At 39.7% G+C, this 17383-nt stretch overlaps 1 protein-coding gene across 1 annotated transcript; it reads right to left on the reverse strand.

The window, feature by feature from the left end:
• Positions 1-9171: 9171 nt before the first annotated feature.
• On the reverse strand, positions 9172-16436 carry LOC115502811 (cytochrome b-c1 complex subunit Rieske, mitochondrial). The gene is made up of 2 exons (XM_030298566.2): positions 16184-16436; positions 9172-11689 (listed from the first exon to the last, which is right to left on the reverse strand). Exons 1-2 carry the CDS (start codon positions 16395-16397, stop codon positions 11079-11081), a joined length of 825 nt encoding a protein of 274 aa, XP_030154426.1. The 5' UTR covers positions 16398-16436; the 3' UTR covers positions 9172-11078.
• Positions 16437-17383: the final 947 nt, after the last annotated feature.

The following is a 17383-nucleotide window of genomic DNA, read 5'->3' on the forward strand; positions in this document are numbered from 1 at the left end:
CTTCAGAGTCTGCGTCTCCCTCACTTTCTGCCCCTCCCCCACTCACACTCTGGCTTTCTTTCTCTTTCTCGTTAAAAAATAAATAAACATTAAAAAATTTTTCAAAGAAAAAGCCTAATCATCACCCTCCCCTCAACTCTACACTTGTGACCCCTTCTAACAGGATAGAAGGGGTCCTGTTAAAGGACCATGCCTTCCTCTTTGCTCATGCAAACATATCAAAGCAACAATATAGAGGATGTTTTTGTTTTTGCCAAAGAGAATCATATTATACATTTTACTTTGTAATTTTCTTTTTTTTCCACTTAGCAATATGTCATGAACATCTCTATACGTCTACAGATATTTGTATAACTCATTTTCCCCAATCTGTTTCTGCATATACACAGATAGATGCATATACGCATATATTCATACATGTATGTATATATGTATGTATGTGTATGTTTGTACATATATAATTGTGCAAAATGGGCTATCATTCATGCTAAGCAGGGCTAGTCACATTTTCTTGCTTTTTTCTTATTAACTTGTTTCTATGAACCCCTATCCTCCCCCTGAATCCTTCCCCACACCCACCTCAATCCCAGATAATCCATGTTAACAGCACTTGGTATTCTTCCACACTTTTCTTACACTCATAAAACATTAAAAATGTTTATATATTTTGTGTCATTGTCATTCTGTTTCTAGCTTGGGCCCACTATATATTCACTGATACAAATATTCTTATATCTTCATTTTTCTGTAGTTTTTATTTCTATGGGGAGTGTCTCAGAAGATTAATGGCTGCACTAATGGGTATGTGTATTTTTGGTTTGGGAAAACAATCTGGAGAAATATATTAAAACTGTTTCCTATTTCTGCCAGAAATATGTGAGTACCCCTTTCTCACACTTATTTGACAGCAAAATATTATTTCTCCTTAAAGTTTTGCCCACCTGATGGATGTAAAGTGATATCTCGTTACCATTGTGCTTACTCTAACAACTAAGATATTTAATACCTTCTCATTTATTAGTCTCTCAGATTTACTTTTTCTGTATTCACTTGTACATTTCTTTTTCCTACTTTTTTCCTGGAGTTTTGTCAATTTATAAAATCTCTATGTTATATTGACTAATTCTTTCATTTTCATTATTTATTGTTAGTTTCTTACAAATCTATTGTGGTTTGATTTGGCTAATATCTTTTTTGCTCAAGATTTCATTTTTGTGTACAAACAGCCCTATATTTTCTGATATAGATTTTAAGTGCCTTGTCATGATTAAGAAGGTGTTTTCCATCTTCATATTATATGCAGTTTCTGAGATTTTTCTTAAAATATTTTGTCTTACATGCATCTTTAATCTCCCTAGAATTTGTCTTTATGCATAACGAGAGCTGGGGTCCACTCTTCTTCCAGAGGGATAGTAAGTTTTATCAGCACCATTTTTTTTTAATATATGAACTTTATTGTCAAATTGGTTTCCATACAACACCCAGTGCTCATCCCAAAAGGTGCCCTCCTCAATACCCATCACCCACCCTCCCCTCCCTCCCACCCCCCCATCAACCCTCAGTTTGTTCTCAGTTTTTAACAGTCTCTTATGCTTTGGCTCTCTCCCACTCTAACCTCTTTTTTTTTTTTTTTCCTTCCCCTCCCCCATGGGTTTCTGTTAAGTTTCTCAGGATCCACATAAGAGTGAAACCATATGGTATCTGTCTTTCTCTGTATGGCTTATTTCACTTAGCATCACACTCTCCAGTTCCATCCACATTGCTACAAAAGGCCGTATTTCATTTTTTCTCATTGCCACGTAGTATTCCATTGTGTATGTAAACCACAATTTCTTTATCCATTCATCAGTTGATGGACATTTAGGTTCTTTCCATAATTTGGCTATTGTTGAGAGTGCTGCTATAAACATTGGGGTACAAGTGCCCCTATGCATCAGTACTCCTGTATCCCTTGGATAAATTCCTAGCAGTGCTATTGCTGGGTCATAGGGTAGGTCTATTTTTAATTTTCTGAGGAACCTCCACACTGCTTTCCAGAGCGGCTGCACCAATTTGCATTCCCACCAACAGTTATCAGCACCATTTCTTAAACAATTCATTCTTTTTACAACTGAATTGAATCCTGCTTTTCTAATATTAAATTCTCATATGCCCTGAGATCTAGTTCTTTTTACAGTCTATTTTGTTCCACTAACATGTCTATTCCCATGCCAATATCATATGAGTTTAACTACAATGATGTTATAACAGGTTCTTGTATCTCAAGCAAATCTTCATTCTTTTTCATACTTTTCCTGGCTCTTTTTGGATATTTTTTATTCTGTATAAATTGTATTCCCATTTTATCCTAAATAAAACAAAATAAGCATACAAACAAAAACCACTATGGAGATCCTAAATGCATGTTAATTTGGAGAATTTACTTTTTAATGAAACTAAGCTATCTCACTCAAGAGCATGTTTAATTTGCTTAAATATTGATTGACTTTTTTTCCCCATAAAGTCCTGTAATTTACTTATCTTTCATAAAGTCCTGTTGCTATAGTCAAATTAATTGTCATAACAGGAAAAGCCGTCATTGCCAGGCCTAACATCAAAGGTAGAAGAAGGGGTGTCACTGTTAAAGTCGCAGAAGACAACCTGGTCTTCAGCGTAGCCCATGATGCCCTTAGGGGTCCCTCCGATGCCTGCTTCACCACTTTCTTGATGTCACATTTGACGGCTTTTTCTAGATAGTAGGTCAGACCCACATCCAATACATTGGAGGTGGGGACATAAAGGCCATGCCAGTAAGCTTCCCATTCAGCTCAGGGATGACCTTGTCCACAGCCTTGGCAACACCAGGAGAAATAATGATATTCTGGGTAGCCACTCGGCCATCATGCCACAGCTTCCAGAAGTGCCATCTGCAGTCTTCTGGGTGGCAGTGATGGCATGGACTGTGCTCATGAGTCCCTCCACAATGCTGAAGATGTCATGGATGACCTTGGTCGGGGGGCAAGCAGTTGGTGGTTCAGGAGGTACTGCTGACAATCTTGAGTTGTCATAATTATGGTTCAGCTCAACACAATACTTGGGGGCATCAACAGATGGGGCAGAAATGATTACTTTTTGGCTCTTCTCTTCATATGAGTCCCAGCCTTCTCAAGATAATGAAGGCACCAGGAGACTCTACAACATATTCAGCACTGGATCTTATACCTGGAAGATGAACATGGGCTTTTCCTTGATAATAAGCTTCCCATTCTCAGTCTTGACTGTGCTATTGAGCTAGTCATGGGTGGAATTATACTGGATGAAGTTGAGATCGACAAAGGGGTCATTATTGGCAACAGTATACATTTTGCCAGATTTGAAAACAGCCTTGGTAACCAGGCATACAATATAGCCAAATCCATTCACTCCAACCTTCACCATCCTATCTCAGGGATTGTGCAGCTATCTCTGTCCAACAGGGAGAAACAGAGAGGCTAGATTTATTTTACTGGCATTTTATTTAAAATGTTTTATTTGTGGGGCGCCTGGGTGGTTTAGTCAGTTAAGCATCCGACTTTGGCTCAGGTCACGATTTGTGGGTTTGAGCCCATGTCGGGCTCTGTGCTAACAGCTCAGAGCCTGGAGCCTGCTTCAGATTCTCTGTCTCCCTCTCTCTCTGCCCTCCCCCCACTCCTGCTCTGTCTCTCTCTCAAAAATAAAACATTAAAAAATTTTTAAAATGTGTTTATTCAGTAAATGAGATTGATGTATTTTTTGTATATTTAATGTCTAGTTTTAATATTAATCTTATGTTGAATTCATAAAATGAATTGTAGAGCTTCCATATCCCACCTTACCCCACAACGCCATGGTATAGAATTTTGCTAACCCAAAGTATGCTTCATGGACTAGCAGCATGGGTATCAACTGGATGTCAAGCTCACTTCCTAGAATTTGTTAGAAATGCAAAAATCTCAGGCCCTACCCCATATCCTAATTAGGATATGCATCACAAACAAGATCCCCAGGTGACTTGTATGCATGGTAAGATTAGAGAAGCTCGGATCCAGAATGGTTGAAACAGTGATGAAACTATCTTTTCTTTAAAATGTCATACAGAACTCAGATATGAAGCCAACCAGTTATGGTAACTTTTAATACTTAACTTGATCTATGATAATTATGGTATACTCAAGGTTTCTACTTCTTGGGTGAATTTTGGTATTTTATATTTTGTTAATAAATCATCTGTATCCCCTGAGCTTTACAACTTTTGTTGCATAGAGTTGCATTCCGTTTAAAAAAATTTTTTTTAATGTTTATTTATTTTTGAGAGACTGGGATAGAGCACAAGCAGGGGGGACAGAGAGAAGGAGACACAGAATCCAAAGCAGGCTGAAGGTTCCCAAGCTGTCAGCAGAGCCCAATGCAGGGCTCAAACCCACGAACCGTGAGATCATGACCTGAGCCGAAGTCACTTAACCTACTGACCACCCAGGTGCCCCTAGAGTTGCATTCTTGTTACTTCATTACTATTAATATCTTCCATCACTTGATGATGTCTACTTCTCTATGTATTTTTGCTTTTGTTTTCTTTTTATCAAGCTTACAAAAGCTGTGTCTATTTTCTTGTTCTTTTCAGAGAACTAGCTTTTGGATTCAATTAATAATCCCTTAGTTAAAACCTGGCAGGGGAGGAGGCCCTACAACATGAGCCATTACTGTGGATGAGTTCAGCTTTGCTATTAACATTGAAACCATGTGTACATGTGAACCTGAACTTCCAGGGACCAAAGCATCATGAGAATGCAGGATTAATACCTATTTTCAGTTGATAAATCACAGTCTGAATAGGGACATACCTCCACCAAAATTGCCTTTCTGCATACCTAATCATATTCTAAATGTCATGTATGGTCTCCCTGGTATAGTTCACTAAATAACATTTTGAGCATTTGTATTTTGCTTTAAGGTCTATAATGCCTTTCATACCCTTAATCTCATTTGAGATTTGTGTTTAAAAGGGTCTAATAGATAATCTTGACTAAGGGGGAATACAGTCTTAACCTGATTTTCACATACTGAGATCAGCTGGGGCCCTCAGAATGCTGTTTCTCCAGTGGGCTGAACAGGTCCCACAGAAGAGTGTGTATTTTAGGCAGAGCTAAGAAAGCAAGTATTCCCTCAGATAAGGAAGAGGCATGAGTTGAAATTTTAGCCATGAACAGATAAAAGAAAACAGCAAATTTCAGATACTTATCTTAAAGCAGACAATTATGTGAAATGCATTAGCTTTTTTTCCCTTTCAATTAAGGAGTCAAGGTTTTGTTTGCCCTCTTAAAAACTGGACGAAAAACCTATTACTTATGCACTTTCATTTCTTACCTTTGCAAATATTCTAATCAGATAAGGATTTCAAAAGCTAGATGACTGTAAGCTTTTGCACTCAAATTGACCCAAGTTTAGGATAATAGCTGCAAAAGTATAAAGTGTAGTTTATTGAATTTGGGATTTTTGGTTCACTGATAGACCAGTCTTATGTTGATCATTATGGAGGAGTTATTACAAAGATACTGCTGAAGTCCTTCACAAAATTAATTTTAATCTTGTACCGCTGACCAGAGATTTCTGATCTATAATAATCTTTTTATAAGCAAACACTTGGCTAGTCTTTCTTTTGTGGTGTATTTAGGTTTCCTTTAAGCACCTGGAGTAGAAACCATCTTAACCTCACATTCCTGTCAGTACTATGCGTAGGACCTTTTTAACTTCCGATAAGTAGTGCTGAGTACTGAAAAAGAGAAAATAATCCTCCACCCTTCCTACCTCAGAGAACTGGTCAATTCACCTACTTGATAGTATTTTCCCTGCTAAGCAAAATGTTCCCATCCTAAATTCCAGGACAGAAAGTGAGTAAAAGAGAGAGAAAATGGTAGCAGTAATGACATGATGTCCATAGCATTTTAGTGTTGGAAATAAAATACTAGAGGACAAACCTTTTGACATTGAAATCTTATTTGGGGAGAATGCTCATTATGAAGCAAATGGAAAAAGTAAAATAATCCATTTTTTTTAAGACTGTGAATTATTTATTCTTTCCATTTTTTTCTTCTGGGAGGAGTGTAAACTTAAATCCAAAACATCCTGTAATATAGTTCATTTCTCCTCTGACCTAAAGTCCTAGAAAGATACAGATATTACATGATTGTTCTATTTTTTAAAAATGTTAATACAAAGTATTCCCTGGAAACCTTTTCTTTCAGACAATACCACTCGGAAGTTCACCTCCCCACCCCACCCCCACCCCCCATTCAGCATTCAACTCCATGGCTGAGTACTTGCCATGGTCCCCAGCCCTCTGTTTAGTAGTGGGTTGGGAGACAGACCGAGAGTGAACTTTAACATAGAGAAAAATATGGATATCTCAATGGGTATGCCCTGGTTATTTTGGGGAAACTTGCTGCAAAAGTGAATATAATTCAGGTACAGGATACCACACCTAAACAATCTCAAAGGGCAGGCAGAGGACAAACCAGACAAGACAAAGGAAAGGGGAACGAGGCAGAAGAGACAGCATGGGAAGAGACTAGGACAAAACAAGCCCAGAAAACTGTCAGTGCAAAGGTTTTACTGATGGGATGCAGATAAGGAGGATCTTGTAGAGGTTCCATGCAGAGTCCATACTCTTAACCTCTATACCACTTGGTGACTATATGGAAGATGGGCTTTAAAGTGAGAAGACTGGAGGAAAGATGACCTGTTTGGTAGATACAAGGCCTCAGTTAAAGCATATGAGTGCACACACACACACACACACACACACACACACACACACACACACATCCTATATACATAGGATATATAGGTATATATATAGGATAGTGATCAGGACTATAGACTCTGCACTAAGACTCCCTAGGTGAAACTAAAATTTCAGTTCCACTAACTTACTGGCAGTATGATGATGTGCCTCAGTTTCAGTACCAGTAAAACTAGGAATAGCAACATTACCCAGCCAACAGGATTTTTTGAGGATTAAATGAAATCCTACACAGAAGTACACTTCACCTAGTGGCTAGGAGTGCCCAAAGTTTGCCCCTACTAGAATGTTACAAGTTGCAGAGACAGGAATGGACCTATTTTACTAAGTAGGTACAATTAGCAGGGTTTGGGGATTCAGGCTGGGGACAGGGGGGAATGGAAAGGGAGGCAGAGGGGACTAGAGGTTTTTACTGCCAGCTAGATTACTGGCTAGCTAGGAAGGCCACCAACAATAAAGGAGATGTCTTATGGAAAACAGAGAGGACTTCCTTTCCTTTTGGACATTTTAAGTTTAAGGTATTAATGGAATATCTATGCACAAATAACCGGTTTAAATGGTTGAACATGAGTATGAGGCTCAGGGAAGTGATGTAGGGGAGTCATTAGCAAACAGATGACAAGGTAAGTGTTAGAACACTGGGCCAAGAATATCATTCTGAAAAATATGCACATTTATTTTGTGTTAATATATAAAATGTACTTAAATGACATAAAAATATAGAAAATATCAGTTTTAGCAGTGTGGGAATGAAGAATGACTTATGACAAATATAGTATATTCACATTATTCAGAAAAATTAGAGTACTAATAGCACATTCTGATCCTAAACCATATATATCAAATAAGGACAGATGCCTCTACACACTCAGTTTTGAGTCAGCTAGATTTTACAAAGTTATTCTCAGAAAGACCAAAGTAAATTGACATTAACAATGTTAAGTTCTTTGAAAGGTTATTTTCTATAACCACTTTGTTTAAAGCATAATAAAAAGGCATTTAATCTCAACACTGTCAGTCTTCATTCCCAGTAAAAATAAGTACATGTTAATGATCTGATGTCAGGATGCCAACTGGTCAAATTTCTTCTTTTTTTAAGTCATTTCCCCCTAATATCCAGAATTTTGTTTCACTGAAACAATCAAAAAGCTAACATTAAGTCTGCTCTACCCACTTAGCAAAGTAGTGAAGTAATTTTACTTGTCCTATCACTTGTGGAACCAAGCCTTCTTTAAAAAATAAATGGAAGAGTGCGGGGACGCCTGGGTGGCTCAGTCGGTTGAGCCTCCGACTTCGGCTCACGTCACGATCTCGAGGTATGTGAGTTCGAGCCCCGCGTCGGGCTCTGTGCTGACTGCTCAGAGCCTGGAGCCTGTTTCAGATTCTGTGTCTCCCTCTCTCTCTGACCCTCCCCCGTTCATGCTCTGTCTCAGAAATAAATAAACGTTAAAAAAAAAATAAATGGAAGAGTGGAATTTAAGTTTATCGTTATTAGTCAAAATATCACAAAAGCCATAATGAGCCACCAAATCCAGCAATTCCAGCACAGAACACCTGCATACATTTAGGAACCTGCAAACTTTCTATTTTGTCCTCCACAGGCTGGGAGCCACTAGTGCAGTTATTCTGGCATTTCAAATATGGAAAAATGAAATATTTTGAGGTGTCACTTCAGGGTGGGAGGGGGTAATAATAGGGTACGAGCATTTTTCTTCAGTGAAGTGTTGTTGATATTTTTGGCAGCACAGTATTCTTTTAGCTCGTGGACCTGCGTTTCCCTCACAAGTGAACATTTCGTGTTCCCACTCCCGCATCCCTCCACCCCAATACCAGCAGCATGCTCCATCACTGTGACAATCACATAATGGCCACAAACACCCCCTAGAATAGTAGTGCTGTCCCAGGTTGACCAACCACTATTGTAAAAGGTTGGCTCAGCTGATTAAAATGCTGCTTTTAGCAGCTTGGGTGTCTTTGTTGCAATACCAAATACTGAGAACACAACAAATGCTTATTTAAGAAAACCCATTCCCATTACTAGGGCGGGGTGGGGGGGGTGTCAGAGTATCCTAAAAGGTCAGAGAACTCTTAGAAATCTAGTTCAACCATTCCAAATTTACAGATGGGGGAAAAAATGTCCAAAAGAAGTGACAGGCTCATAGTCCCATGGCTAGGAAATGGCTAAGCCAGAATTAAAACCCTAAATTCTAGTCTAGTACTACTTCTACTACACCATGCCCCCAACTCACACAACCCACACATGGATATATTAAAAGCTCAGCAGCTTCAGTTATGTCCAAAGGAACAAAATTCCTTTAACTTTCACACATGAAGACAAACACCACCCCCCCAAAAGTCACTCAGATTCACTGGGGTCTAAGGATTCATTTAATAATGCTTTGAGGTTTCCATTCCAGGCTTAATAATTCACCTTCAAATTAAAACCTGGCATTTTTACTTATCATCCCATCCAAGTAAGAATTTTACGAATGTAAAATATATACCAGTTTCTACATTGGCGTATCTTGAGGAAGTGATGAACAGCTCCTGCTGCCATTTTAAAGTAGGAACTTAACAATTCAACTTCAAATTTTGTCAGCTTATAATAAATATATGGGTGTAGCTTTAAACAGTAAGTTGTGGACAACTGGCACCATGAAAAAGCAGCATGTGTAAGTGTAAGATGATCTTCCCCATATATATTAGGGAAAAAAGGAATCTTCACTACAACGATAAGCAAAATATCCAACAAATACATACTAATTTCTCATGGCCTCATGGTTGGGAGTGGGGGGAGGGGCACGGACTTCATGCAAGATGCTCCAAATATTAACATCAAATACTACACACCCATATTGTTTATACTTAATGATATAATTTCACTACTTTTAGTAAATTAGCAATATTTGGCACTTTTTGTCTCATGTTTACACCTAGATACCAGAACATAAAATACTATTATTTATTAGCCCCATTTATCACCCATGCTAATTTTCTTTCTAGAATGGTAAAGGTATGGTAAAGAAATGAACCAAATATCTGCTCATAAACAAAAAGTTTTCTTTTTGATACACTTAGCTACTGTTTTAAAGACTGGAGTCCTGGATGACCAGCTCCCTTTGGAAGATCTAACCACTGAATTTAGTTTGCTTTCTTACAAATGCACGTGTGATCAAAGATGGACCCAGTGGTATATTACTGACTTACCGCCAAATGGCAAACTTATCAAAGTAGCTGTGATTCTCAACAAGGGTCAAAGCCTACTCCTAGTTCCCAGGGAGAATATCAGATCTGTCTTATTTCAGCTGTGTAATTGAAGGCAGAAGGCAGAAAGAAGAGGGTGTCAATTCTGATGTCTTCCTGTGCCCACCACCTTCATATCACGGTGAAAAGTGGGGACTGTGTATCCAACTGAAGGAAAACACCTCAACATGTTATCATTGCAGAAACAAAACCAGCAGAATCCTTTACAGTAGTCTCAGATACACTACTCCCCTTTTGTCTCTAGATAGGGTGGATGCAGAAGCAATGGGAACACAAATATCCTCACCAGATGAAGGAGTTAACAGTGGCACTCCCATTTTGGAAAGCTTTTCTCAGATGCTATCTCACCACTGCCTCTTAAAACTAAAGAATTCTAATTACTTATTCCCGTAAGTGAAAAATAAAATTTCCTAGCAGGAAAACAGCTAGCTAGAGCTGGGGCTAAACCCTCAGAGCTGCTAACACCCCATTTAGGATTCTCCCAGAGATTACATTCAACATCATCATACAGACCGGGGGCTGGGGGGCACGTGCGGCAGGACACACACAGCCAGGACTCATGTGTAAAAGAACAAAAGGGAAACCTGGATACTACTGTTTCTGCCAATGCCATAAACATCTCCCAGGACTTGGAAATGACCAGCTAATTTTACCTCAGTCTAACCATTAGCTCTGCAGAATCTGTTGACCCTAACATAAAGAAGGAAGATGAAGGAGAAAGTCAGTTACAGATTTCACAAATATCTGGTAAGTCTGTAATTTTTAATTAGAATTAACTATCAAAGACACTGCACCTTTTAAGTCTTTGAACTTAATAATGTTTAACAGTGGCTTTATTAGGTGAACGCTTGAAAGCATTCAACATTAAATTCAATTTACTTCACATAAATGTTTGCAAATACATTATCAGCAATTCTTAAATATTTCAAATCAACCCACTTAAGTATAGAAGGCTTGCTCATAGGTCTTCTGAGGTGACAAGACGACTGAAAGGAACCTTGGACTTGAGTCCAGATCTCTAACCAACAATCACCATGTCATCACCGGTGAACTCATATGAGGGAACTTCAAGATTGAGAGGTGCAGGCCCCTTCCTGATCCTGCCAGAAGCATCATAGTGTGACCCATGGCAAGGGCAGTAATAACCACCAAAATCTCCTGCATTTGCAATGGGTACACAACCAAGATGAGTGCAAACACCTATCAGGATAACCCATTCAGGTTTCTTTACTCGATCTAAATCATGCTGCGGGTCCCTCAACTGGGACACTTCAACTGCAGCTTCCTGCTCAATTTCCTTCTTGGTTCTATGACGCACAAACAGCGGTTTTCCTCTCCATTTGAAAGCCATGTTCTTGCCTTCTGGAATATCGGATAGCTTGATTTCGATTTTCGACATGGCCAACACATCAGCAGAAGCACTCATGCTGGAAACAAACTGAGAGACGACATTCTTGGCAGCATATGCAACACCTATACTGGTTGTTGCAGTTATCAAATAGGAGAAACCTTTTCTAGTCTCACTGCTCTCTTTTGAAGACTTTGTACCATCTAACACTTCGGTGCGTCGATAGTCAGAGAAGTCAGGCACTCTGATGTCTGTGTGGGAATAACGAACAGAAGCAGGGACTGCAAGATAAACAGAAAGTTAAAAAAACAATTAGATGAGTACCCTGAAAGAAGTATACCTCAGGAAATAACCTTTGTGAATTCATAAGCAAAAATCAAGTTATAAAAATGTGAAATATAGCACTAATGCCAGAAATGGTCAGGATGGCAGTGCCTGCATAGAAAATATTGAAAAAGAAATGGAAGTCAATCACTACCTATCATACTGGTATGAAATCACAGGATAATATGCGTAAACTGAGTTCTTCCTGATTGAACACAGTTGATTCAGAATTTCTAACGATTTAGTGCATCAAATCTAAAAAGTTAAATAGTACTGTAAACAGCAATATTTTAAAATCCCCAAAATTCAACATGCCAAGACATACAACTATGTTAACTACCTCCCATATTCTCTGGATTACAAGGGACCGTAAAACTCATCAAGTCCACCCAATAAGTTGATTTGTGGGGCTCCTGGGTAGCTCGGTCAGTTAAGCGTCTGACTCCTGATTTCAGGAGCCTGCTTGAGATTTTCGCTCTCCCTCTCTCTCTGCCCCTCCCCCACCCACGTTCTCTCTCTCTCTCTCTCTCTCTCTCTCTCTCTCGTGCACAAAATAAACATTAAAAAAAAAGGTGATTTGTGATCATCTTATTAAAACAAATGTCTTTCACATTATTATTTACTTACTCTCTGAAAGTTCAGTAGAACTGCTAAAAATTCATAAATACTTATTACCATAAACATTCTGTGAACTGTTAGTATAACTTTAGTTGCAGAAAATGAAGAGATTTTCTATTTTAGACTCTGGAGTATAAATCAGTATTACTTTAACTTCAAGTAAAGCCACGAATGGGCAGAAAAGGACATCCTTGTCAAAATACACAACTATCAAATGAAATCTCCAAAAGAGCCAGTTATTTCAACTTAGTACAGGATAAAAGACAAATTTTCATATATCCCCCTCTTCAGTGAAGGGCAGTAACTTCTATAAGAGTAAGGGCATTATCTTTCTTTTTCAGTGCTGTGGATTTCTCAACTGAGACACTACTACTGCAGGCTGGCCAGATCTTTGTGTCAAATGAATGTTAACTAATTACTATTTATGTAGTACTTTGGATGTAAGTAGTTTTTAAACTAAACAGATTATGACCTTTTGTCCATACTATTTTAAAATATCTGACAAAAAATTAACTTACTGGCATCACTTTTAAGTATGTTTCAGGAAGCAAATCTCTTTGCAAGTTGTATACGCATTTTAGGAAATTTGTCACAAGGTTTTTTTATAAAAGGGACATTAAAAATTCCTCACTTAAAAACTGTGTTGTTTCAAAAAGAAAAATGTACTTATAAAATGCAATTTCATGTAAGTTGCAGCCTACCAGGCTGTCTCATCCTAATATACTTCCTTGAGTATTACAATAAAGAACATGACCACACTTTTCACATGGTTCTCAAAGTCATTAACAATGGAAGCTGTAAGTCAGCCTTGAACGTGGAGATTAGGGGCACTGATCCCATATGCAGTGGGATTAACACATAATTTGTATGTTATATATCTCATATATATAATTCTTATAATAAATTCTTATAATAAAGCTAGGGAAAAGAAAACATTAAGAAAACCATAAAAAATACATTTGCAGCAGTGTACCATGTTTATAAAAAAAAAAAAAATCCAGATATAAGTGGACCTGCACAGTTCAAATCCATGTTGTTCAAGGGCCAGCTGTATTCCCAAACAATGGTGAAACCTATCAAAATCACTCTATGTACTTTTCTGGGACCAGGACAAGGGTAGTGACTACCTAATATTTACAACTATGGCAAAGTGACATTACATCATATACTACCCTACTTCTACCTAATGCTAACCTAACAGTGTAGACTGGGGTTTGGGATCAAGTATGAATTACCTTCCTTTGGTATTCTCTGGAATTACAAAGGAAAATGTGTATCATACCTAAAAGATGAAGGAACCAAAGTCCATACTTCTACATTAAAAGCAGTGTCTACAGGGGCGCCTGGGTGGCGCAGTCGGTTAAGCGTCCGACTTCAGCCAGGTCACGATCTCGCGGTCCGTGAGTTCGAGCCCCGCGTCAGGCTCTGGGCTGATGGCTCAGTGCCTGGAGCCTGTTTCCGATTCTGTGTCTCCCTCTCTCTCTGCCCCTCCCCCGTTCATGCTCTGTCTCTCTCTGTCCCAAAAATAAATAAACGTTGAAAAAAACAGTGTCTACAATCTTTAACCATATAACAGTATACAAGCAAATGTACAGGAACATTAAACAGAATGGTTTTGACATTCTCAACCAGAGATTTGGTGGTGAAAGAAATCCAGCTGTCTACTGCCACTCTACCTAGCAGGTTACACTTTAGTACAACAGTACAATACTGTACTATTGTATATTGTACCACCATGAATATTTTGGGAAATTTAACTGCCATATTGCAAAAGTCATTTCTAAATAATTTACATTAACTGTATTAGGTGTGACTTTAGCAACAAAGATGCTAGCTAGATTCAGTTCTAAACTCAAGCAAAACCAGATACTTCTGGAAATAGAGAAAATTTAAGAGACTATAACAAAAAACAGGTTTTTCTTTCTTAAGATGAACTCTGATGTGTCTTGGAAATCTTCCTCTCACCTCATGGATCTTCTGATCCAACCCTCCCATTTCACACCCTCAGAACTATCTTTCTACAAACCATCTAGACAGATTATAACGTGAACTGAAACTACAAGCTTGAAGGCATTATTATAGAAAAAGTTTGCCTTACGGTTCTGTATCATTTACCTGTTCTTGGGAAAGTCAGGTAAGCCTCTAATTTTTAGAAGAAACCCTTTAGTCACTAGACAAATTCCAAAGATGCTTTTTGCATTTGCTGTTGAAATTTTGTCCTCCTTTATTGTTTCTTACCTCCAGATCCAAAGAATAGGCTTGGGATGGGCTGGTGTACTCTGCTCACGCCCTGAACAGTGTCTCCAAAACCCACTGGTGCCCCCAAACAACAACAACAAAAATCACCATTTTATTCATTCACCACTATCCTGCACTGCCTGTATGCAAAATCTGAGGTTGTAGGAAACAGAAAAATAAAGATTCTTCTCTATGCCTCAATCTCAAAGTCAGAGGAATCACCAGGAAATCCAATAGTAGGAAGTGTTATGTACCATAAAAATAAAGGAATCAGCAGATATAAAATTTTATTGACCTGACCCTGAACGGAGATTGATTTGGTAAGACGGAAATGTGGAAAACTGGTGGGAGGATTATTTTAAAGTAAAGAGAACAGGGTGAATGAAGGAAAACTAAAGAGAGTGGGGATAATAACTTAGCTTGCAGGGCAAGTGTCACTGTCAGTGGGGCCAGGCAGGCAGATAACGCAATGGAGGAGGTCTGGTGAGAACTGTGATGACCTGGAAGAGTGATTGCTCCAACTAAGAGGGCAGCCAGTGCACAGCACTTTTCTCATGATAAAACAAGTTCAGTGTTGCCAGATTCCAACATTTTAAAACACGCAAAAAATCTCCCTTTTAAGACTGTGCAGGTTGGGAACACTACAGGTACAATGGCACACAGGTTGCCATTTGAGGATTTCCAATACAGAGCATAAAAAAAAAAAAAAAAAAAAAAAAAGACATGGCACAAAAGATAGTGCAGGATCTGGTTCATGGCTAAATCAATCTTTCAAATCCATGTTCTATCACATACACAAAGTTTATCCTTGTGTAAGTCACTTCACTTCTTGTAGTTTGTTTTCTACCTGTAAAATGGGAATATCACCAACCCTTGCTTGTGGCTCTTCTTGAGCATCAAACTGATTACAGTGTGAAAACCCTCTGGCCCAGCAAAACATTGCCGATACTCCACATCATTAATGACCTTGGGGCTTGTTATTGTTTTGCTGCTGTTGCTGTTGAGAGGGATGCGTGAAAGACAAGGGCATTAGACGGTTTAGGTGGCGGTGAGCAGGACAAGGGCCCAAATATTAATAGTTCTTATTTTTTCAACATGTATAATAAAATGCTCCCAAATGTGCTAATGGCTTTAAGTAGAATTTTTCCATCTAAACCTCATGACATTACCTACGTAATTGGTATAATCATTCATCCATTTCACTGGTGAGGAAAAACATTCAGAAATTTGCCCAGTCAAACGACCTGTAAGCAGCAAAATCTGTCAGACTTTGCTGGAAACAGTCGGCATTCAGAGTTCTTGAACTTAACCTATGACGTACAAGATTAGCCTGTGGTTTAGGCAGACTGGTCGCCAACGGAAACAGAGGCCCGCAAAGCGAGAGCTGGAGGTCACTTGAGATCGCCCAACCTAGCCGCGTCCGCGCACAGGTGAGGGCAGAGACCCAGGAGGTGTAGAAGCTTGCCCAAGGTCGACCCAGCAAGGCAACTTAATCCCCCAAAGGGGCTCCGCTCCATTTCCCCGCCCTCCTGAGCTGCGCCATGGGTCGAGGGCCGGAGGGAGCGAGAACGGGGGTACCCCTCAGCCCGGCTCACCATTGAGGCCCACGGAGGCGACCAAAGGCCGGCTCGCGGCCTGGCCACTCAGCGACTCCCGGCACAGGAAGGGCCGCTTCACGTCCAGCACTGGCGGCTCCGAGGTGGCGGGCACCGAAGCCTGCACCAGAGGCCGCAACGCGCCCGCCACCCCGCGGGACGTGGCCGATAGGACGGGCGCGAACGGGCCCGAACGGGCGGCCACCGACAACATGGCGACAGCTGCTCCAAACGCCGAGCCGGTCACAGGGACGACCTTTCGCCGCGGCGCAGGCGCGAGGAAGCACAGGAGGCGCGCGATCCGTGACGTCAGCGCGCCGGCCTCAACGGTGGCTCCCCGGAGAGGTAGGGGTACAGAGCCAGGAAAGGCGCTGCGTCAGAGGCGGGGCTTCGAGCTTACGCTAAGAGCGGAAGGGGGCGGGGCGGAGCCGGGCGGGAAGGTGTGGGTGCCGCCCAATCTGTCCTCCCCAACATCTTTTGGTGTGTAACCTGGTGTCTGCGCAAAGCAGGCCCGCAGGAGTCGTCCCGCGAGTCGACTTTGGGTCCCTCAGAGTAAAAACTTAATCTGTAGGAACCTAGGGATAAGAATAAGTTGTCATCATAGTTTAGGGAAAATAGTAATTCTTAACATATGTGCATATATAATGTAATACTTATATATAAGGATATATGTTAGGGTGTATACATATATATTGTATATAATAGGTTTTATGCACTTATAAAACCTAGAGCCAGGCAAATAGTGGCCACCATGTGTGTACTATAATGATGATTATTAGCACCATCGAAGTAAAAAATAAATTTTAAAAAGGCCGGGGATTTTTGGTTAAAGCTTAACAATCATAGTGATAATGGTAATGACTTATGTGTATTAAGCATTTACTATGTATTAGATTTTGTGCTTTACCTTCATTTTTTCATTTATAGTCAATATCTCTATGAGGTAACAGCTATTTTCCAATGAGGAAACCAATGTTTAGAGGGATTATGTGCCCAGGACTAGATAGCCAACAAGGGGTGAAAGGGGGTAGTCTGGCTTTTGAGCGCTCTTAACCACTACCAGTTTTCCTAAGTGAGATTTTAGGGGATTCAGGGATGGGTCCCTAAATCACTTTCTATCACATGGTGAGAAAATTATTTTCTTCTTAATTTTCTTTCAATCCTTCTGATTACACCAATGAGAAAGTCCCAGTTTGGTGC

Source organism: Lynx canadensis, chromosome E2 (assembly GCF_007474595.2).
Source record: "Lynx canadensis isolate LIC74 chromosome E2, mLynCan4.pri.v2, whole genome shotgun sequence".
NCBI classification, from domain to species: domain Eukaryota; kingdom Metazoa; phylum Chordata; class Mammalia; order Carnivora; family Felidae; genus Lynx; species Lynx canadensis.

Bases quoted from the DNA above. Each gene is read 5' to 3' on its own strand.
- LOC115502811 (XM_030298566.2), bottom strand. From the start codon at position 16,397: ATGTTGTCGGTGGCCGCCCGTTCGGGCCCGTTCGCGCCCGTCCTATCG. The intron at 11,690-16,183 runs GTGAGCCGGGCT...TTTATCTTGCAG, and splicing joins CGCCTCCGTGGGCCTCAATG to TCCCTGCTTCTGTTCGTTAT.